We start from the raw sequence: 22476 nt of genomic DNA, 5'->3' as shown, positions 1-22476 counted from the left end.
TTTTCTTTCGTTTTGTTTTTATTGTTGTTTCTGGGTAGATTTTTAACTACTGATCCAGTTACTATAATGGTTATGTGTCTTTACAAACTTTCTATTTCCTTTCCTGTCATTTTGATAAATTATATTTTTCTAGGAAAAAAAATTGTTCATGTTTACTAAGATTTTTAATATATTGTCATAAACTTTTCATAGTATATTTATTACTTAACCTCTACTATATCTGTAGTTATGTTCTTTTCAGTTCTAATATTGTTTTTTCTCTTATTTTTTAATTACTTTTTCTTTTATTAAGATAATGAATGCACATGGATTAAAAAGTCAAATAGTACTTAAAGGCACGTAACAGTATAATGTCCTGCCTACACCTCCTCATTCTGCCCAGTCCACGGTACAATACTTAGCTGTGAATAACAATTGCATTGGTATAATAATGAAAATACTGAGTATCTGCAACCCCATAGACTCTTACCTGTTTTCCTCTGACGTTTACACATATGTATAAGTCTCAGTTATACTTATTTACTGCTATGCTTTGCTTCACCAACTTTGTTGTTGTTAGGTGCTGTCGATTCTGATTCATAGTGACCCCATATATAACAGAATGAAACACTGCCTGGTCCTGTGCCATCTTCACAATCATTTCTATATTTGAGCCCATTGTCACGGCCGCTTTGTCAGTCCATCTCATTGAGGGTCTTCTCCAGGGCCTGGTTCCTCCTGATAACATGTCCAAAGTACATGGAACAAAGTGTCACCATGGTCACTCCTAAGGAGCATTCTGGCTGTACTTCTTCCAAGACAGATTTGTTCCTTCTTCCAGCAGTCCATGGTATATTCAACATTCTTCACCAGTACTATAATTCAAAAGCATCAATTCTTCTTCAGACTTTCTTATTCATTGTCCAGCTTTCACATGCATGTAAAGTATATAAGATGATTGAAAAATACCATGGCTTGGGTCAGGCACATCTTAGTCCTCTAAGTGACATCATTGCTTTTTAACACTTTAAAGAGATCTTTTGCAGCAGATTTACCTTATGCAATACGTTGTTTGATTTCTTGACTGCTGCTTCTGCTTCCATGGATGTTAATTGTGGATCCAAGTAAAATGAAATCCTTGACAACTTCAATATTTTTTCCATCTATGGCACTGCGTTTTTTTTTTTTTCATCATGATATTGCTTATTGGTCCAGTTGTGAGGATTTTTGTTCTCTTTATGTTGAGGTGTAATCCATACTGAAGGCTGTAGTCACTGATCTTCCTCAGTAAGTGCTTCAAGTCCTCTTCGCTTTCAGCAAGGTGGGTTGTGCCATCTGCATATTGCACGTTGTTAATGACTCTTCTTCCAATTCTGATGCCACATTCTTCTTCATATAGTTCAGCTTCTCAGAGTATAGCATCAGCATACAGATTGAATAAGTATGGTGAAAGGATACAACTGTGAGGCACACCTTTCCTGATTTTAAACCACGCAGTGTCCCCTTGTTTGGTTTGAACAACTGCCTCTTGGTCTACGTACAGGTTCCACATGAGCACAATTAAGCGTTCCGGAGTTGCCATTCTTCACAATGTTATCCATAATTTGTTATGATCCAGACACTTGAATGCCTTTGCATAGTCAATAAAACACAGGTAATCATCCTTCTGGTATTCTCTGCCAAGATCCATCAGTAATGATGTTTCTCATTCCACATCTTCTGAATCTGGCTTGAATCTCTGGCAGTTCCTTGTCGATGTACTGCTGCAACCACTTTTTAATGATCTTCAGCAAAATTTTACTCGCGTATGTAACTCTAGGTCTTTGCCCATTTCATTATAATACTTTATTCTGTATTCACCAATTTTTAAATATTTCTTTTGACTTCCTGGAGCTGTGGTGGTGCACTGTTTAAGATCTCACCTGCTGACCAAAAGATCGACACTTTGAATACACCAGCTGCTCCTTGGAAACCCTATGGGGCAGTTGTACTCTGTCCTACAGGGCTGCTATGAGTCAGAATCTACTCAACAGCAACGTTTTTTTTTAATCGACTTCCTATTTTGGTAGATGAGGATTTAGCTCTTTTATATCACCATCACATCTGTTTCCCCTCACCCATACTCCAAACGTAGTTACATTACAACTTTTGGTTAAACCGGTATTCAATATTTTCATTATTATGCTAATGTACCTATTATTCATAGTCTAGCATTGTAGAGTATAACTACACTTCCTTTTTTATTTTTTCCAGAAGCCAATAATTCCCTTAATTTTTTCTTTTGCATGAATTTCTTTGTACGTACTGCTAATTCTTGCCACACTTTCCAATACAAGTTTCCTCTCAGCACAAGTTTCCACACGGACAAATGCATCAGGTAATCTATCAGTTCCTTTTGCTTTCTTGGAGACATCCTTTCTAGAGACCTGTACTTTCTTCCTCTCTCTAAACCTGCTGTGCTTTCTAGACCGGCAACACAGCTGTTCTCCTGAGAATTCCTGTAATCTTTCTTCTGATTTGATTTCCCATTTCAGGATCTCATGTTTTCCTTATTTTGCTTGAGCACATCTTCCAGTACTTTCTCTACATTAAAAACATGATCTATTGGCAGAGAGTAGGACGATGGAAAGTTCTCAACATGTCTGTGTCTTATGCCTCACTTCCATTCTAGACTATATTTCCCCATACTAGTGGTCATTTCATCATGGAGGTTCCCTTTGGTTTTTTACTTCATTGAATCTCCTGTTTTCTCAGTCCCCTCACTTCCTCTTTCTTAGTTTCCCACCTCATTTTGATGTAGAACATTCTCCATTGCATAGGAGGTAAATGTTCTGAGACCTTGCATGACTGAAATTGTCTTTATTCTGCCCTCACTCGCTTTTTTAAAAAATAATTCATTTTATTTTTGTTGTAGTTATTGAGAATATACACAGCAGAAAACACACCAATTCAATGGTTTGCTTTATTATTACTGTATAGAGTCAACGCTGTTTTTGATTTACCCAATTTACCCACCACTCATCTGTCAGTTTGTTGTACTGTGGTGGCTTGTGTGTTGCTGTGATGCTAGAAGCTATGCTACCAGTATTTCAAATACCAGCAGGGTCCCCTATTGTGGACAGGTTTCAGCAGAGCTTCCAGACTAAGATAAACTAGGAAGAAGGACCTGGCAGTCTACTTCTGGAAAAACTGGCCAATGAAAACCTTACAGATAGCAGCAGAACGTTGTCTGATATAGAGCCAGAAGATGAACTCCTCCATTTGGAAGGCACTCAAAATACAACTGGAAAAGATCTGCCTCCTCAAGTAGAGTCAACCTTAATAATGTGGCTGGAGTAAAGCTTTTGGGACCTTCATATACTGATGTAGCACAACTCAAAAGGAGAAGTAATAGCTGCAAACATCCATTAATAATCAGAACTTGGAATGTAACAAAGTATGAATCTAGGAAAATTGTAAGTCATCAAAAATGAAATGGAACATATAAAGATCAATATTCTAGGCATTAGTGAGCTGAAATGGACTGGTATTGGCCATTATGAATTGGACAATCATGTGGTCTGCTATGCTGGGAATGACAAATTGAAGAGGAATGGTGTCGCATTCATCGTCAAAAAGAAAATTTCAAGCTCTATTCTGAAATACAACACTGTCAATGATAGGATGATATCCATATGCCTACAAAGAAGACCAGTTAATATGAATACTACTCAAATTTACACACTAACCACTAAGGCTAAAGATGAAGAAATTGAAGATTTTTACCAACTTCTGCAGTCTGAAATTGATCAAACATGCAATCAACATGGACTGATAATTACTGGTGATTGGAATGGGAAAGTTGGAAATAAAGAAAGATCAGTAGTTGGAAAATACGGCCTTGGTGATAAAAATGATGCTGCATTCTGTGGTGGAATTTTGCAAAACCAATGACTTATTCATAGCAAATACCTTTTTTCAATGACATAAATAGCAACTATACACATGGACCTTGCTGGATAGAATACATAGGAATCAAATCTACTACATCTGTGGAAATAGATGATGGAAAAGCTCAATATCATCAGCCAGAACAAGGCCAGTGGCCAACTACAGAACAGACGATCAATTGTTCATATGCAAGTTCAAGTTGAAGCTGAAGAAAATTAAAGCAAGTCCATGAGAACCAAGTATGACCTTGAGTATATCCCACCTGAATTTAGAGACCATCTCAAGAATAGATTTCACACACTGAACACTAATGACCGAAGACAAGTCATTGAATAACATCAAGGATGACGGCATTGGTTTTTTTTGTTGTTGTTGTTGTTTTTGTTTTTATCATACATGAAGAAAGCAAAAGTTCATTTAAAAGACAGAAAAAACCAAAATGGATGTCAGAAGAGATTCTTGAAACTTGCTCTTGAATGCAGAATAGCAAAAATGAATGGAAGAAATGATGAAGTAAAAGAGTTGAATAGAAGATTTCAAAGGGTAGCTTGAGAAGACAAAGTATTATAATGACATGTGCAAAGACCTAGAGTTAGAAAACCAAAAGGAAAGAACAAGTTTGGCATTTCTAGGGCTGAAAGAACAGAAGAAAAAATTCAAGCCTCGAATTGCAATATTGAAGGATTCTATGGGCAAAATATTGAAAGACACAGGAAGCGTAGAATGAAGGTGGAAGGAATACACAGAGTCACGGTACCAAAAAGAACTATTCCACATTCTACCATTTCAGGAGGTAGCATATGATCAAGAACCAATCATATTGAAGGAAGAAGTTCAAGCTGCACTGAAGGCATTGGTGAAAAACAAGGCTCCAGAAATTGATGGAATACCAATTGAGATATTTCAACAAATGCATGTAACTCTGGAAGTGCTCACTCATCTGTGCTAAGTTATTTGGAAGACAGCTACCTGGCCAGCTGACTGGAAGAGATCCATGTTTATTCCCATCCCAAAGAAAGGTGATCCAACAGAGTGCAGAAATTATCAAACAATATCATTAATCTCACAAGCAAGTGAAATTTTGCTGAAGATCATTAAAAAATGGTTGCAGCAGTACATCAAGGAACTGCCAGAGATTCAAGCCAGATTCAAAAGAAGATGTGGAACAAAGGGATATCATTACTGATGTAGGATGGATCTTGGCAGAGAATACCAGAAAGATGTTTACCTGTGTTTTATTGACTGTGCAAACGCATTCAACTGTATGGATCATAACAAATTACAGATAACATTGTTGTCTTAGTTACCTAGTGCTGCTATAACAGAAATACCACAAGTGGATGGCTTTAACAAAGAGAAATTTATTCTCTCACATTTCAGTAGGCTACAAGTCCAAATTCATGGCATCAGCTCCAGGGGAAGGCTCTCTCTCTGTCAGTTCTGGAGGAAGGTCCTTGTCATCAATCTTCCCCTGGTTAAGGAGCTTCTCAGGAACAGGGACCCTGGGTCCAAAGGACACACTATTTTCCTGGCTCTTGTTTCTTGGTGGCATGATGTCCCCATGTCCCTCTGCTCGCTTCTCTCTTTTATATCTCAAAAGAGATTGGCTTAAAACAATCTAATCTTGTAGACTGGGTCCTGCCTTATTAACATAACTGCCACTAATCCCATCTCATTAACATCATAGAGATAGGATTTACAACACATAGGAAAATCACATCAGATGACAAAATGGTGGACAATCATGCAATACTAGGAATCATGGCCTAGCCAATTTGATACACATATTTTGGGGGACACAGTTAAATCCATGACAATTGTGAAGAGTGGGAATTCCAGAACACTTAATTGTGCCCATACAAAACCTGTACATAGACTAAGAGGCAGTTGTTTAAACAGAACAAGGGGATACTGTGTGATTTAAAATCAGGAAAGGTGTGCCTGAGGGTTGTATCCTTTCACCATACTTATTCAATCTGTATGCTAAACGTGTACTGGGTTTTTATGCTAAACAAATAATCTGAGAAGCAGCACTATATGAAGAAGAATATGGCATCAGGATTGGAGGAACACTCATTAAAAACCTGTGATAGGCAGATGACACAACCTTGCTTGCTGAAAGTAAAGAGGACTTGAAGTGCTTACTGATGAAGATCAAAGACCACAGCCTTCAGTATGGATTACACCTCAACATAAAGAGAACGAAAATCCTCACAACTGGACCAATAGGCAACATCATGATGGGTGGAGAAAATATTGAAGTTGTCAAGGATTTCATTTTACTTGGATCCACAATTATTGCCCATGGAAGTAGCAGTCAAGAAATCAAACCGCATATTGCATTAGGCAAATCTGATGCAAAAAAAAAAAGACCTCTTTAAAGTGTTAAAAAGCAACGATATCACTTTGAGGACTAAGGTGCACCTGATCCAAGCCAGGATATTTTCAATCACCTCACATGCATGCCAAAGCTAGGCAATGAATAAGGAAAGCTTCAGAAGAGTTGATATCTTTGAATTGTGGTGTTGGTGAAGAATATCAAATATACCATGGACTGCCAGAAGAAGGAACAAATCTCTCTTAAAAGAAGTACAGCCAGAATGCTCCTTGGAAGCAAAGATGGCGAGACTTCGTCCCCCACAGTTTGGTCATGTTATCAGGAGAGACCAGTACCTGCAGAAGGACATTATGCTTGGTAAAGTAGAGAATCAGTGAAAAAGAGGAAGACCCTCAATGAAATGGATTGACACAATGGCTTCAACAATGAGCTCAAATATAGCAATGATTGCGAGGATGGCACAGGACCAGGCAGTGTTTCGTTCTGTTGTACATAGGGTAGCTATGAGTCGGAACCAGCTGGACAGCACCTAACAGCAACAACAACAATTATTTATTAATGTCTGTGTCCCACATTTTTTCTTCCATCTTTCTTGTTCGTCCTGAAGTATATCCTTCAAAAGTTCTTTCAGCAAGTGTGACTTGAATTTTTATCAAAAAATTATTTTATTATCTATCTTGAATTATACTTTAACCTGACAAAGAATTCAATTTTTTGAAACCATTGTTTTTCTGTCTCCTGGCTTCTGCATTGTTTTGAAAAGTGTTTTGTCACTATAGTTGCCATTCTTTTTGTTTTTAACATTTTTCTTCTGTTGGTCTTACGGTCTTTGCTTTTCTATGTTCTGCAGTTTTACTGTTCTAGGTATGAAATTTTTCATCCTGTTTCAGACTCTTCAGTGATTTCTAAATCTGAGGATTTATCTCTTTCATAAATTCTTGGAAATAAGCACTTATTTTCCTTTGTGTAGTATATCTCCCAAATTTGCTCTGTTTTCTTCTTCAGGAACTCCAAATAGAATTTAGATTTTCTTATTCGAGACTTCATGTCCCTTTAACTCTGTTTCTTATTTTCCATCTTTTATCTTGCTGTACTTCTTCCTGAGAAAATTTCTCACACATGATTTCCAGTACAATAACATCCTTCAGCAGTGTCCAAGATGCTCTTTAATATGTCTGTGGAGTTTTACATTCCAGTGGTATTATTTTTCCATATCTGGATGTTCTCCTTGTTTCTGATTAAAACCTCCCTGTGCCTTTTTTCAAAATATATTTTTTTCAAAACATATATCTTCACAATATACTTCTCAGAGTTTTGGTTCTTCTTTTTTGTCTTTAATCATTTAAAACTTATTTTATAAATGATACCTAATATTCTTATCTGAAGTTCTTGGAAGTCTACTACTGCTGCTGGGGTGTGTGTGTGTGTGTGTGTGTGTGTGTGTGTGTGTGTGTGTGTGTGTGTCTGCAGATTCTCACACTTGGTAGATTATTTCCTCACATGTTTTGTGAATTTTTTAGATTGTGAAATTATGCTCAACCACCTTATCTGTGGCAACTTAGGCAGGCTTGTTTGGGACTGTATCCCACCAGAGAAGTTTTATATTTGTTTCTCCCAGGAACCACAGAGATATCCTTAATCCAGAACCATTGTTACATGAATTTCTTGGTGTTGAATTTCCATGATTATATGGACAAGGTAAATTGAGCTCTAAATATTGCTCCATAGAAATTCACAGGGAGGTTTTTGTTGTTGTTGTTGTTGTTTGTTTGTTTTTATGTGGAGCCCAAACCAGGACAGATAGGCTTTGTTTGTTGTTTCCCAAAGCTGGCAATTTTTTTTTTTTTACCTAACCCACGTTTTTCCTGAGGATGTAGCCCTTCAAGGGTTCCCACCTTAATGCAGTCATCTCAGTTCTGATTTCCTGCCTCACATGGGACCAAAGTCTCGTATCTCCTGTGCCATGTTAAATGTTAAAACTCCCACCCTTAGATTACTGAGGCCCAACATCCCCACAAAGAAAGCCACAGCTTCAGCTGACCCAGTTTCTGCTTTGGTGTTACTTTCTTTTTTGCTTTTGGTCTTTGGAGATTCCTTGCCTCTCTTACAAATTCAACTAGGTGTTTAATCATTTAATCCAACATTTCTAGGTATTTTGTTATGGAAAGTTCTTTGTCTTTTCAAAATATTTCTTCTATTCTGAATGCACTCACTGAAAGTTCTAAAGAATAAATAGAACAGCCTAAAAAATAAAAATGAGGAGGATTTTAAGATAAGAAATTAATGCATTCATGAAAAGATTAAGCTGGAGGTTATTAATTGCATTTGAGGAGTGATAAATACATCAAATTAATGGTTCATAATGGCTTTTTATTTTAGATCTCTTATGTATCCAGGTTTTGCTAACCAGTTTGTGCTTTTCTTTCCAACAAGGAAATTCCATTCTTCCTCTGACAGCCCACCTGTTAGAGCTTCTCCAGATACTCGGCTCACTGAGATAATGGGTCAGCATCAGCGAGCCTTAGTGCTGCTGACAGAGGTGCAGCCCAGTGAGGAGGCCTTCTCCAGCATCACATTTCCACCCATAATGTCAAGGGTAGAAAGTGAATCCCGACTCAGTTCAGAAAGAAGCCAAAGAAACCAAGCGAAAATTAATCGTAGCAATTCTGAAGGCTATCTGTTTCAACTGGAAAAAGGAAAGAGACACAAGAAAAGAAGCAGCATTAAGGTAACATAAGCACCCTGTTACCAAGTAACCTTCAAAAAAAATTACTGTTGCAAAAATATAAAAAACACATTTGCCAATTCAACATCTTTCATGTGTACAATTCAATGAAATCAATTATATAAATCATGTTGTGTAACCATCACCAATATCCATTGCCAAATTTTCTATCCTCGTAAACAAAGATGCAATGCTACCGAAACAACGATACTGTCCTTCCCCCATCCCTCCCATCCCTGGTAACCACTATTAAACTCTAGTCTCTATACCTTTGTCTATTCTAGATACTTCATGTTAGTGACTTCGCACAATATTTGTTCTTTTGTGATTGACTAATTTCACTCAGTATAACCTTTTCAAGGCTCATCCACAGTGACATGCATCAGAACTTAATTCCTCTTTATGACTGAGTAATATTTTAATGTATGTATGTACCGTGTTTTGTTTATCCATTCATTTGTTGATAGGCATCTCAGTTGTTTCCATCTTTTGGCTATTGTGAATAGTGCTGCAATGAACGTTGGTGTTTAAGTGACTGTTTGTGTCGTTGCTTTCAAGTCTCTAGAGAAAAATTGCTGGATCTTATGGTAGCTTCATATTTAACTTTTTGTGTGTGTGTGTGCTTTAAGTGAAAGTACATATTTAACTTTTTTAGGAACTTCCCTACCGTTTTCCAGAGTGGCTACACCATTTTGCATTCTTGCCAGCAGTGGATGAGGGTCCTCTCCACATCCTCACTCATACTTGTTATTTTACATTTTTAAATCTTGGCTAGTGGGAGTCAAGCGGTATCTCATGGTGATTTTGATTTGTATTTTTTTTAATGGCTAGTGGGAGCCCTGTGGCTCAGTGGTTAAAAGCTCAGGTGCTAACCAAAAGGTTGGCAGTTCTAATCCACCAACCACTCCTTGGAAACCCTTTGGGGCAGTTCTACTCTGTCCAATAGGGTCACTAAGAGTCAGAATCAACTCCATATCAAATTTTTTTTTTTTTTTAGTTTGGAATGGCTATTGACGTTGAGCACCTTTTCATGTGCTTTTTGGCCATTTGTATATCCTATTTGGTGAAATGTCTTTTAGGTCCATCGCCCATTTTACAGTTGGGTTGTCTTTTTTGTTGTTATTGTTAAATTATAGGTGTTCTTTATATATTCTGGATATTAGAACCTTATCTGATATATGAAAACCAAAACTTAAAAAAAAAAAAAACCAAACCCATTGCCATCAAATCGATTCTGACTCGTAGCAACCCTATAGGACAGATTAGAACTGCCCCATAGGGTTTCCAAGGAGTGCCTGGTGGATTTGAACTGCCAACCTTTTGGTTAACAGTCGTAGCTCTTACCCACTATGCTACCAAGGTTTCCTATCTGATATATGGGTCCCCAGATTTTCTCCCCTTCTGTAGGTTGTCTCTTCACTTTGTTGATAAAATCCTCTTACCAAATAACCTTTTAATTTTGATAATACAGATGGACTTGGATATTCACAGCCCTTGTTTACAGCCCTGGAATAAAACATAGCCAAACCAAACCCCGTGCTATCGAGTCGATTCTGACCCATAGCGACCCTTTAGGACAGAGTAGAACTGCCCCATAGAGCTTCCAGAGAGCGTCTGGCAGATTCGAACTGCTGACCCTTTGGTTAGCAGCCATAGCACTTAACTACTACACCACCAGGGTTTCCAACAGCCCTAGAATAGGGATGGTCATTTCTGAGTTGCTTCCACAGCTGGGTGGCCTAGAGTCTTGAGGAGATTCATTACTCTAGCACCCGCTACTCCTTGGAATTTTCCTCCCCTTAAAAAAAAAAAAAAAAAATTTTTTTTTTCCCCTCTTTCTGGGAGCAGCCTGAGATGCCCGTTTCCTCCCACTTCCTTTTTTGCTTCATCTCAGGGGAGGGTCTCCATTTGCAGATATGCAGTAGTCTTCTTTCCAGCCCCAACTTAACCATCACTTCCTCAGAGAAGCCCTGCACACCCTCCGTCCCAACCCGTAGTCTAGGCTGAGTCTCCCTCGGTAGATTCTCATATCTGAAAGGAAGAGGAAGTAGCGTTGAGTGAGTGAAGGCCCCTGTTGCCGCTTCATGTCCCCCACCACCTACCACTGTCCCTCCCCCCTTTTCTTCCAGCTGCCTTGAGTCAGTGACCCCACGTGTATCAGAGTAGAACTGTTCCCCATAGGGTTTTCAATGGCTGATTTTTCAGAAGGAGCGCTCCAGGCCTTTCTTCCTAAGTGACTCTGGGTGGACTTGAACTTCCAACCTTTTGGTTAGCTGCTAAGTGTGTTAACTATTTGCCCTACCCGGGGACTCCCTAGAACCCTTCTTGGTCCTAATATCACTTCAGCTTCTGCAATAAAATAACCAGGAGAGCCAATGACTCAATTTTCCTCTGAAATGTTAGCTAATCTTCACCGAGTTCTTTGTCTACAATAAGATTCACCATTACTAGCACCTATGTTCACTTCAGTTTTTCCCCATAGGGCCTATGTGGGTAAATAAGTAAACTGGAGGGCCTGAAGTAGAAGATTTTCAAGGAAGAAATAAAGGAGCATAGGAAGAAGTCTTTTTACGTATTGTGTATTTTTCCATTGTTATAAGCAAAAAAAGCCTCTTGCTTGCTTCTCGTGTCAAAGTGTGAGGACAAAGCTGGAAGCTGCATTCTGCCTTACAGTGCTGCCGGGAAGGACCCGGTTGGGAATCCTGTGATGAACGGGGTTACCCAGGAACAGATTCTGAAATGGAGAGTTTAATGGAGGAGGGTGATTAAGGAGCATGCTCAGGAACAACCCCTGTGAGGGCATGAGGTAGGAAACACTGGGCAGAAGTTGAGCTGTGATGCAGCTGCAGCTGAAGCCTCAGCCAATCCCATGGGGGTTCTGAAGCTGGGATGGCCCTTCAAAGGCAAGGGACCTGGGCTTTTCTTCACCAGCCATTGGATACCTGCTGCCTCCAGGGAGAGCTTGGGCAAAGCAGCTCCATCTGGTTTAGGACAGTTCTGGAAGGGAAAGGGGACTCAACTGTGAGCCATCAGCAGATAACACTCCCGGTAGCTGGGGAAATGAATGCCCCAGTCCAGAAGAGCATCCCCCATGAGGCAGCTATCGGGAATTAAGCAGCTCATTTTTCTCTTAGTTCAATTCAACATGTATTTGTTGAATTGCTACTAGGAATGTGGTAGGTGCTGGGATGCAAAGATGCATGAACCATGATCTTTCCCCCAGGAAAAGCTTATACCTAAATGGAACTGGGGGACAGGACAGGTAAATGGCTTCAGTATGATGTTGTAAGTAAAAAACAAAACAAAAAAAGGAGAGGATACATGGGAAGTGTAGAAGAGCACAAAGGAAAACCCTTAACACAACCTGCGGGTTCAAGCAAACTTCTGGGGATAAAATTTGAGTTGCCTGAATCTTGGAAGAAGATCAAGAGTTAGTGGTAGAAAGATGAAAGGGCTCTGCAGACAGAGTGACCAGCATGAGCAAATGCTCTGGAGCTTGAGACACCATGGTGCATGCTGGGGACTTACATGCATCTTGCATCTCAGGGTTGCTGTAATGAAACTGGGAGGTGGGGAGTGGTGGGCCTGCAGGGGAAGAGGCAGTGAGGGCCAGGTCTTAGAGGGCTGGGCTTACCATTCTGAGAAGGGCTTTATGCTATATGCCAGGGAGAACCAAAGAAGAATTTTGAACACATTCAGTTTGTATTTTCACAAGACTGCTCTGACTACAGTGTTCAGTGCAGATGTAAGACATTCAAGGAAGTTAGGGGATTAGGATGCCAGTGAAGCGCTTGGAGAAAAAGAAAAGGGTGGTCTTAAAGAGAAAAAGGGGAAGCTAGTCTAGAATAGACAGTGGGTCACGTTAAAGAGAGAAAAGGAGGCTGGCTGGGGGCTGTAATGTGACCTGAAAAGCTGATGGGTACAAGCCATCCCGGCCCACTCCTCAGAGCACCCCCATTTTGAATGTCCCCATTCACTCACTCAAACCCTGGAATCCTTACCCAACTCCTCCACATATCCCCATCTGAGGGCTCTTGGAACTCCTCATTCTGGCCCCACTCCCTATGTTCTTCATTCCACTGCAGTCCCTAATCCCTGCCCAGGCCATGGAAACCACAATTAGGTTAGGAGCTGGGAGAATCCCCAGTTTTACCCTAAATAAGGAGCCCTGGTGACACAGTGGTTAAGAGCTCGGCTGCTAAACCAAAAGGTCAGCAGTTGGAATCCACCAGCTGCTCCTTGGAAACCCTGTGAGGCAGTTCTACTCTATCCTATAGGGTTGCTATGAGTTGGAATTGACTCAATGCCAAGAGGTTTGGTGTGTTTTCTTGTTATTGTTTTTCCTGTAAATAAGGAGAAAGAAATTTCTGGACTCACAGGTAACTTCTTTTTGCACAGAAACATCATTATATGGTTGTTAGGTTCTAAGGTGCTATTAGTACTGTTTTCAAGTACCTCATAAATAAAAGAGGTTTTGTGGACTAGACTAGAGGCCAGCCACCTTACATGTTAATATTTCTATAAGAAAATGTATTCAGAGCTTTGGAACTGACACATACTCAAGGTGAGGGCAGCCCATTCATGTCAGAGCTCATGGATTCCCAAGGCCTAAAAAACAGCTCAAACGCTACCTCAGAAGGGAACTTTATAGGTTAGGGTTCTTACCCACCATGGATCGTTGTTGGAAATGCAAGCTTTTGAACTAAATTCTTAGTCACCAGGGTTTAGTGGAAGTCATGGGCTCAGTCATTCCCAAGTTCTTAGCTCTATTACCTAAGAAGGAGTCCCGAGAAATCACAAACAGTTGAGAGCTTGGCTGCTAACCGAAAAGTTGCAGATTCAAATCCACCCAGAGGTGTCTCGGAAGAAAGACCTGGCGATCTGCTTCCGAAAGGTCACAACCAATGAAAACTGAAACACATGGGGTCACCATGAGTCAGAACTGACTGGATAGCAACTGTTTTGGGTTTTATCACCTAACATCTCCGTGCCGTGGGCAAGTTTATTAATTTACCTAAGCCCCTGTTTCCTTATACGTCCAGTCAGAACTGTTTTGGGTTGGGCGGGGGTGGGGAAGGTTGTACATTTGTTGCAATAATTAAATTAAATAATATAATAAAACCTAAGTTTAGTCTCAAGCAAAGAATATACATCAAATAAGTACTAGTTCCCTTTTCCATCTTCCCCGTTAGTAAAAACCCTTTCAAATCATGTTTTGCTGAGAAAAGGGACAGAAAAAGAGTACTCTGGTTACCTTGTGTGTCACCAGGAATCTAAGAGCATGGGAGAGGATGGAAATGGAAGGAGAACTTTCAGCTACTGCCTCCCAAGCCCTCTTTTCTAACTTGGAAAATCCCTCCCTTTCTGCTTTCACTCAGGAATGTTTCAATCCGTATGTATCCACCTTCTCAGTCCAACCTCCTCAGCCCACATCTGACACACACAGAAGCACCCTTTGTGTTTTAAGCTATTCCAGAAGCTAAAATGATTTATAACGGAGCTATTTGTATAGGACAGCAGGTAGCCGGCGCACCAGACAGAGCGAATCATTATCCAGGTCATGCCCATTTGTTAGTCACCTCAAATCTGGTGGTTTCCAAGGGAATCAAAGTGACTCACGTGGAACATTTGAGGATTTGTAAAGATAATAGGTTCAGGCAGCATTCCTCTTCTCCTGGCTGTTGTGTTGTGACTGATTTATAATGAATACAAGGCATTGTCTGTACCATTAAATCCAGATGTCAGACAGTAAAGATGAACACAGTGCAAGGGTTGGTGGGCTGTATAAAAATGTCTACTGTAACCCCCAACAAAATAACCACCTAAGGAGTTCTCTGACAGCAGCTTGTGCTGAGCTGAAGTAATTAACTCATGTGTTTGTTGTCACCAGCAATCTGGGCATTGCTGCCTGACTGCCTCTGAGAAGACCTTTATTTGGATTAAGTTTAGCAACTGCAGAGCAAATTTCCTTCCCTTGCTGTTCCCCCGTATTTGAGGCATTGTTTTTTTGTCCTGTTTTTCAGTGACTTTCTCACACTTACACATCTGAGGAATTTTCTGGAGAATAGCCCTGCAGTATCCCCCACAGCAGGGTACAACTTCTCAGAGTTGAAATAAGCCCTCTTGGAACAGCCAATGGCATTTCCGATTCAGGCACACTTTGTCCCCAGTTTACATTAAAAATAGCTCCTCTGGCTTGAGAGGAATTGTGATTAATTACCAGCAGAAACCTCCCACCAGGGAAGTCCTATGCCGTCCTCTGCTGAAGTGAACAACTGATAAACTCCAGTTCTGAGGGGCAGGGCTGGTGATACCAATCCTCAGGCTGTAACAGGGTCGGCTGACGTCAGCCCGTGTGCATCCTACGCGAAGACTCCAGCTGCAAATCCCGGTAGGGATTTAGTGAGAGCTTGCCTCACCAAATTTCCCCGTTTGTTCCCAGGGTGTTTGGGACTATCATTGCTGATTTAAATTTTTTTTTTTTTTTCTTTCAGCATTGAGCTGTTTGTTACCATTTGGTCTTGTAATAACAACAGCCAAGGAGTAGTAAATCCAAGTAAATTTGAGGAATTATTTTACTCTAAAAGACTTTGGGAGAGACGGAAAGTAGATTAGTGGTTGCCTAGGGCTGGGGCAGGAGGGGGACATGGGGAGTGACTGCTAACGGGTACAGGGTTTCTTTTTGGGGTGATGAAAGTGTCCTAAACTTGGATTGTGGTGATGGTGACACAACTCAGTGGACACCCTAAAAACCTTTGTACACTTCAAATGGGTGAATTTTATGGTATGTGAATTATATCTCAAAAAAAGCTGTCACGAAAAAAAAAAGAGAAGAATTCTGATGAAGAGAAAGAGCAAACAAAATTGGAGCACTGAGACCCAATCAAGCTCATGTGAGCCAAGCTTAAGTCTACCCAGGATTGTTCGTTGCCAGTCAGCCAGTACAAACTCTGTTAGGAGCTATCACTATCGCTTGAGAAATGTCTCTTGACCATAAGCAGCTCATCCTGTAAAGAGGTCAGCAGCATCTGGAGGTGGCCTCACTGTTTCCCTTCCCACCAGTACGTAAGGCCAGACCTTGGGCTCTCTTTTTCCATGACAGCCAAGGCATCTATTTGCAGTGATAATAAGAACTGTGACTGGAGGGCAGTGAGCAATTATTCATGCTTCACAGCGTGTCTTTGGTGAGTCAGTGGAATGATTAAAAGTTAAGAAGTTAAGCTGCTTCACACTAAGGATGTGATTTCTGGGCACCGACTTCTTCTTCCCCATCAGTTTCAGACAAATTGGATTTGTGATTTGGATACAAGTGGGTTTTTTCCTTCTTTTTCATTATTGTTTCACTTTGGCAAATAGTGATTCAGTGATTGCAAAACAATGGTACAGATGGCATACATGAGAGAAAGCTCAAATTTACAATTGCAAAGGGTAAGATATCCAAGTTCATTCACCTATTTAAAATTAGCAAAGGTTTTAAAATGTCCTAACACCCTGTGTAATCAAAGTCTGGACAAAAGAGCATTCCTTCTTACACATGGCTGACGGAAGTGTTAACTGATGGCCTTCCCCACGTTCATCATTTTGTCTCAGTACTTCCGCTTCTGTGAATTTCTCTCAAAGAAATACTCAAGTCGCCCACAAAGAAGGCTTGGTCATTCCTGGGACATCTTAAATGTTAAATAATTCAATTGTAACTAGACGGTTGAATGTTATGCACAAAAACCACAATTAAAAAAAAAAAAACTTTAGTGACTGGGAAATAAAGTATAATGTTAAAATGCTTCATGAAAAATATGGCAAATAGTTTATAGTGTATGAGCAATTTTGTAAAACTCTGAGCAAAGAGAATAAAAGGGCTGGAAGCAGGTATTAATAGTGATTTTGCTAGCTAATGATTTTGGTTTTATTAAAGATTTATGATTTTGAGATACCCTTCAGTGAACAACATTTCTTCTGTATAGTTTAAGGCTATCAGTTTTTTCACCGATTTTAGTCCACAACCAAAGCCTGTTGCTGTCGAGTCGATTCCAACTCATAACGACCTTCCTTAAAAAAGGATTTTCTCTCCTTTTTAGAATTAGACACACTAAAAGCGTTTTAACTCTAAGAGTTTAACATTCTAACTGGGCGAAGTCTATTGACAGAACATTTAATCCTTGTAGTGTAGAAGTGTTACCTAAATGTCACATGATTTGGGACCTTTTGCATTATGACACTGAAACACTGAGATGTTGGAAAGATTGCCTTCAGCTACAGGTAACAGAATTGCCATTTAGAATGACTTCAAAAATATAGGGTTTTTTCTTCTTACATGCATTTAATCCTCAGTAGGCGGTCGCTAGCTCTGGTGATTCCACATCCCAAAACATCAGAACCAATATTTGTGTGATTATCTTATGCTTTTCTTCTCTTGGCTACAAGACTGCTGCTGCAGCTCCAGCCATCACGTCCACATTTGAAGCAAGAAAGAGGGAAGGGGAGGGGGTCACATCAGCTTGAATAAGAACTTCCAGCAAACTCCCACTTACACCTCTTGGGGTAGGGCTCAGTGCTGGGAGTCTAGGGAAAGAGGATTTGTCTTTAGAGCCCTATAGTGGGAAGTGGCAATGGAGAAGCTAATTGATGATGACCTCTGGGAGGCCGCTCATAAACAGTCCACTGTGAGTAGAACCCATTCTTGTAATTGTTAATACAATACGTATACATGAATTCATTTTTAAGGTCGGGGAGTTATAATCATTAATTTATCTAATATGATAAATGCTCATTTTGTTTAAGTTTGTCCAGTATCTTGGCCAAATTCTTAGAAAAGATATAAGATATATTGTATATCTTAAAAATATCTTAGGACTTAGTAATTAAAAGGAGCTTTCAAAATGTATGAAAATACTATACCGCATCATTACCATGTAGACAAAGTAGTATCATCACAGCGAGCACCCAGCAGCTGCCTCTTTAGCAGCCTTTTCTTTCTCCCCTACCAGGACCTAATCACTGCCGTCCAAGCTGGCTCTTTGGCATTGTCATTCCTATCCTTCCCATAGAAGGAAATCAAATTAATTCACAAACTGAAAGAAAAAAAAGGATTTGGTTTCCCCGCAAGAGGACCTACTGCAAGCAGCAAGTCTGAACTGCAATTTTTATGTTCAAAGTGGCAGTTTGGGGACTTCTTCATCTGCCCTAAGGTCAGGAGAGGATTAGTATTTTTGGTTGCTAGGAGTTGGAATCGACTCAAAGGCAACAGGTTTGGGTTTTTTTTGTTTTTTTTTTTTTAAATTGTGCTCAAGTGCCACAATCTAACAATTAAATTGTCCCACGCTGTTACTTTGTCCTTTGAAATGTGTAACACGAACGAGTGCTATCAATTTAATGTGCTTCTCAGTAGTTTTTAAAGACCGTTAAGTGTTTACTTTGTTTTTTTAATTGTACATGGATTATAAAGTTATTTTTTCTTTTTAAATTATCATTTTTTTTCCAACTATTAACAACAAAATTTCAAAAGGTCCTACCTTCTTCACTTCCATCCAATAGTGTCGCCAACCGGCAAAGCTATGGCAGCATAAGGTGAGGCTGACTCTCTATGGCAGCATAAGGTGAGGCTGACTCTCTATGGCAGCATAAGGTGAGGCTGACTCTCTATGGCAGCATAAGGTGAGGCTGACTCTTTTTGAAGTAACGTGCTTTTTCATGTAGATTGCCTTTTGCAGAGGAAACACTTGGTTTACGGAACTACACCAAACCACCCACTGCCGTCGAGTCAATTCCAACTCATAGCAACCCTGTAGGACAGAGTAGAACTGCCCCGTAGAGTTTCCAAGGAGCGCCTGGTGGATTTGAACCGCCGACCCTTTGGTTAGCAGCCAAAGCTCTTAACCACTACGCCACCAGGGTTTCCAGTAGTGATAGAGCAGCGGCCAAGTGGTAATGTACATGTTCCATTAACAAGCGTTAATAACAAAACAACACTTCACCAGCTCGAAATTCTTTATTGATAATTTTCAGAAGTTCAGTTGATTTTTTTTATTGCAGAAGTAGAAAAGTTGAAACATGTCAGCCAACCAGCTACAAATCACCAAAGAGACTATCACCAATAACGACCGTTGAAATGGAAGAATTTTCAGGAGATGCACCCACACTCCAGCCCAGGCCCACACAGTCCTCGCGTTCTTCACTTTCTTTTTCCCTTTCTGATGTGGCCACAGCGAGCTGGGAGAACATACAAGCACTAAAACGAAACTGTCTGGGATTGTCTTTGCAGAGTTCCAGGCTGAAAGGTTACCAGAAAAGAGATGTGAAGCTTGGAGGCCTCGGACCTGACACTGAGTCCATCAGAGACAAAGTGAGTGTGATGTACAGGCTGCATTGTCAGGCTTGGACTCCAGCCATCTGCCTTTTAGCAAGTCTATATAAAGACGGCCCCCAAGCCAAGTCTTGATTCAAATGTCTCGCTCAGAGTAGAGTCACCTCTGAAGTAGCGTTGGTAATAGAGAGCTAGACACTCATTTTTCTGTAAAATAAAAATACTTGGCCAATGTCATTTTATGCATCCACCTCTTAGTTTTGAAGGCCCCAGCAGAAAAGTGGGACGCATGTACGTGAAAAGAGATGTGAGTATTATGTGGTGGTTGGTCTTTCCCGATAGAGTTATCTTGATAATTTTGAAGAGTGGCTACAGAGAAGACACTCCGGGTAAGCGTTTCCCAACCCCTGAAAAGTGCATCACTTTATCCTCTTTCCTCTAGTGAAAAGAGATCTTCATTTAATACGTTTTAACTGCAGTTCCACTCAAGGCATAAAAAGAAAGTAGAGTTCAAAGTTGGAACCAAAAATGAACATAAATTGGGTAAATGCAACAAAGAAGGGGCTGGATATGGTCTAGCCACTGTCGAGGGAGTGCCGAGTGTGCTACTCAGGGATGCCCTTCCTCAGAGAGAGACTGTTCGCAGGAGAAGCGTCCACTTTGCCATTTCGCCGCAGTCACCTTGCACATGGCAGCCCCCCTTCTGCTGTGCTGCTGACGCCAACACAGGGCTCAAGCGGTGTCACTTTAAATAGAGAGCAAAGAGATCTAGCAGGACCTGTGATTCCTCACTCCTTTGCTCCTCTGAACAGATGCACAAATTAATACAGCAAAAGGAATACGCAAAACAAGTGAAGGAGCACAACATGAAGACGCTCTCCATCCTGCCAAAACCACAAATGACAAAAACTGAGAATAAATCTGCCATCCCTCGGCAGAAGGTAAGAAATTCCCATAAAGGGATCATTTCTCTTTTCCATCAGAATTAACTCAAAAGGAAACTTGTGTTCCCTCGTGGCATAATAAATTCCCCACTTTTTTTTTTTTTTTTTTGAACACGAAGAGATGTTATAGCTACTGCCATCCCTGCAGTTTCTCCTCACTCAGAGATACTGACGTCACAGTGGCATAGACACACTGTAAGAGTAGCCATTTTGTTGTGAAGTTCATTGTCTTTAATCCTCCACGTTTCCTTCCAAAGATAGTATTGTAAGTTTGTCACCCACGAACACTGAATAATAAACTGATTTCTTAGAAGAAATTAGCAATCCTGATTCACTACCAATTTCGTGTTCTACCATTAAATAAGTTCTGAAGAGATCAGTGTCTTCTTGCTGTGTATTGGCTCCTATGTCAAAGAAAAGTTCTTTACAAGTTCATTCTCCTACATTTTTCCGAGGAGGAATTCCTGGGTAGTACAAATGGGTAACACACTCGGCTGCTAACCAAAAGGTTGGAGATTCAAGTCCCCCCAGAGATGTCTCAGAAGAAAGGCCAGGTGACCTACTTCCAAAATATCAGCCAGTGAAACCCCTAGAGAGCATAGCTCTACTCTGACACACATGGGGTCACCGCGAGTTGGGATCAACTCGATGGCAACTGGTTTCTATCTAAGAAAAGTGATTTCAGAAAAGTACAGAATGTTCTCTCAGATGGCATCTGACTACAAGTTGTGATGTTAATGAAATATGTATTATGGAGACACAGAGCTTTGCAGTATCAGCCTCTGCCTCAATCAATCTATCCAATCCCAGGGAGGATGTGGGACCCTTTGCATGAGGAACAAGTGATCCTTTGGTACTTTTAGGAATTTGTACTTATGTGCTCTTTCATAGACCATCATATTTTCTATTTATTGCCCTTCTTCCTCAGACCTTGAAGACCTCAGTTCACTTGATTGAGGTTTCATAGTGCCACTTTGTTTCCTCCAATCCACAATTTTTTCATGAGAAGATTCAAGGCAACAAATCTATAATCAGAAATTCCTACATAAATCACCAACGTACACTAGAAGTCTAGGGCTTTTCTATGTTGTGGAGGTTTTCCCCCTTCCAGGATCTAACTATGCTGTCTATTCCCATTTCGGCTATCAAGAAATTCTTATTCAATAATAAAACCATCAGGCAGATTTCAAAATCGTATTTCGTCATCTCATTTCCATGGAAGTGCCTTTCAGAATTGATATCATTAAAAAAAAAAAAAAAAGGACTGCCTTTTGTCAGCATCTAGGTTTCTCTAGATGTACTAAAGAAAAGGAAAAGTAATTTTCAACCTCTACTAATTTCTAGAGTTCTAAGAGCCTAGGATCAAGAATAATTGATGTAGTGGAGGCTCAATTTTATATCAACTACAGCAATGTCTTTGGCTGCAAGCTCTTTGGATGGAAAGATCTCTTGCTATCTCTTTAATAGAAGTTTGGTTTTAATAAGGCTGCCAAAAACTAAATAGAAAAACACATTAGACAATCTATTTCCAAACACTTGAAAAAAACATCCCAGGGACACAATCGTACGTATTAGACTTTTTTTTCCCACAGCATATTGGTTTGTGGCTAATTCATTTTGTTTAAACTGTGTGTGGTATTACCTTATGTGCATTTTCCATTTGATCTCTATTTCCATCTATGTCTAAGGGAAGTGGCTGTAGCAGTAATCTCCATTTATATTATAAGTAAGCATTTCCAAAGACTAGATTTAAGAAATCTCGGGCTCACTTCTTCCTTCAACTAAAATTTTATCTTTATGTTTTAGGCTTTGGAATATGCTAAGACCATCCCAAAACCCAAGCCATCCAATCTGACGGATCAAGCATCAAAGGAAACAAAAAATCCGGCTTATACTAGAAAGGAAGAAAGTTTACCTGAAATCCCGCTGTTGGAAATGCTGCAGAGCAGACACGAAAGAGAAAAGCAGGCTGTGGCTGCTTTCAAAGTCCTTCACATTGTATAGACAGCGTAAGTAGGAAACCAAACATACTCTGGGAATGGACACGCGCAAGAGAAACTACCCAACTTGTCTGCGTTAGAAGTGATGACCCAGCATTATTCTCAGCAGTCTGGTTTGCTTCATGCAAGATTTAAAATAGAGGGCCCTTTTATATGATGCCATACTTGCACTTTCTAGGAAGAAAAAATTTTTTTAATTATTTATTTTCAAAACAATTACAATTGGGGCTGAATAAGAACCAGAGAATAAAGCCCTTTGG

General features: G+C 40.1%; 1 protein-coding gene across 3 annotated transcripts in view; it reads left to right on the top strand.

Moving 5' to 3' along the window:
• The window catches only part of JHY (junctional cadherin complex regulator), a 77467-nt gene extending 55247 nt beyond the window's left edge, over window positions 1-22220 (top strand). For 2 of the 3 annotated variants that reach the window (XM_064268368.1, XM_003418201.3), the window contains 4 exons: window positions 8681-8975; window positions 19231-19311; window positions 20085-20213; window positions 22023-22220. In XM_064268368.1, coding sequence (XP_064124438.1) covers window positions 8681-8975; window positions 19231-19311; window positions 20085-20213; window positions 22023-22220 — 703 coding nt within the window. The remainder of the gene's footprint in view (window positions 1-8680; window positions 8976-19230; window positions 19312-20084; window positions 20214-22022) is intronic. The other variant, XM_064268367.1, reaches the window with a different exon arrangement.
• Window positions 22221-22476: the final 256 nt, after the last annotated feature.

This window comes from Loxodonta africana, chromosome 15 (genome assembly GCF_030014295.1).
Source record: "Loxodonta africana isolate mLoxAfr1 chromosome 15, mLoxAfr1.hap2, whole genome shotgun sequence".
NCBI classification, from domain to species: Eukaryota; Metazoa; Chordata; class Mammalia; order Proboscidea; family Elephantidae; genus Loxodonta; species Loxodonta africana.
The sequence above is the reverse complement of the archived record's forward strand: the minus strand, read 5'-3'. Positions and strand labels throughout refer to the sequence as shown.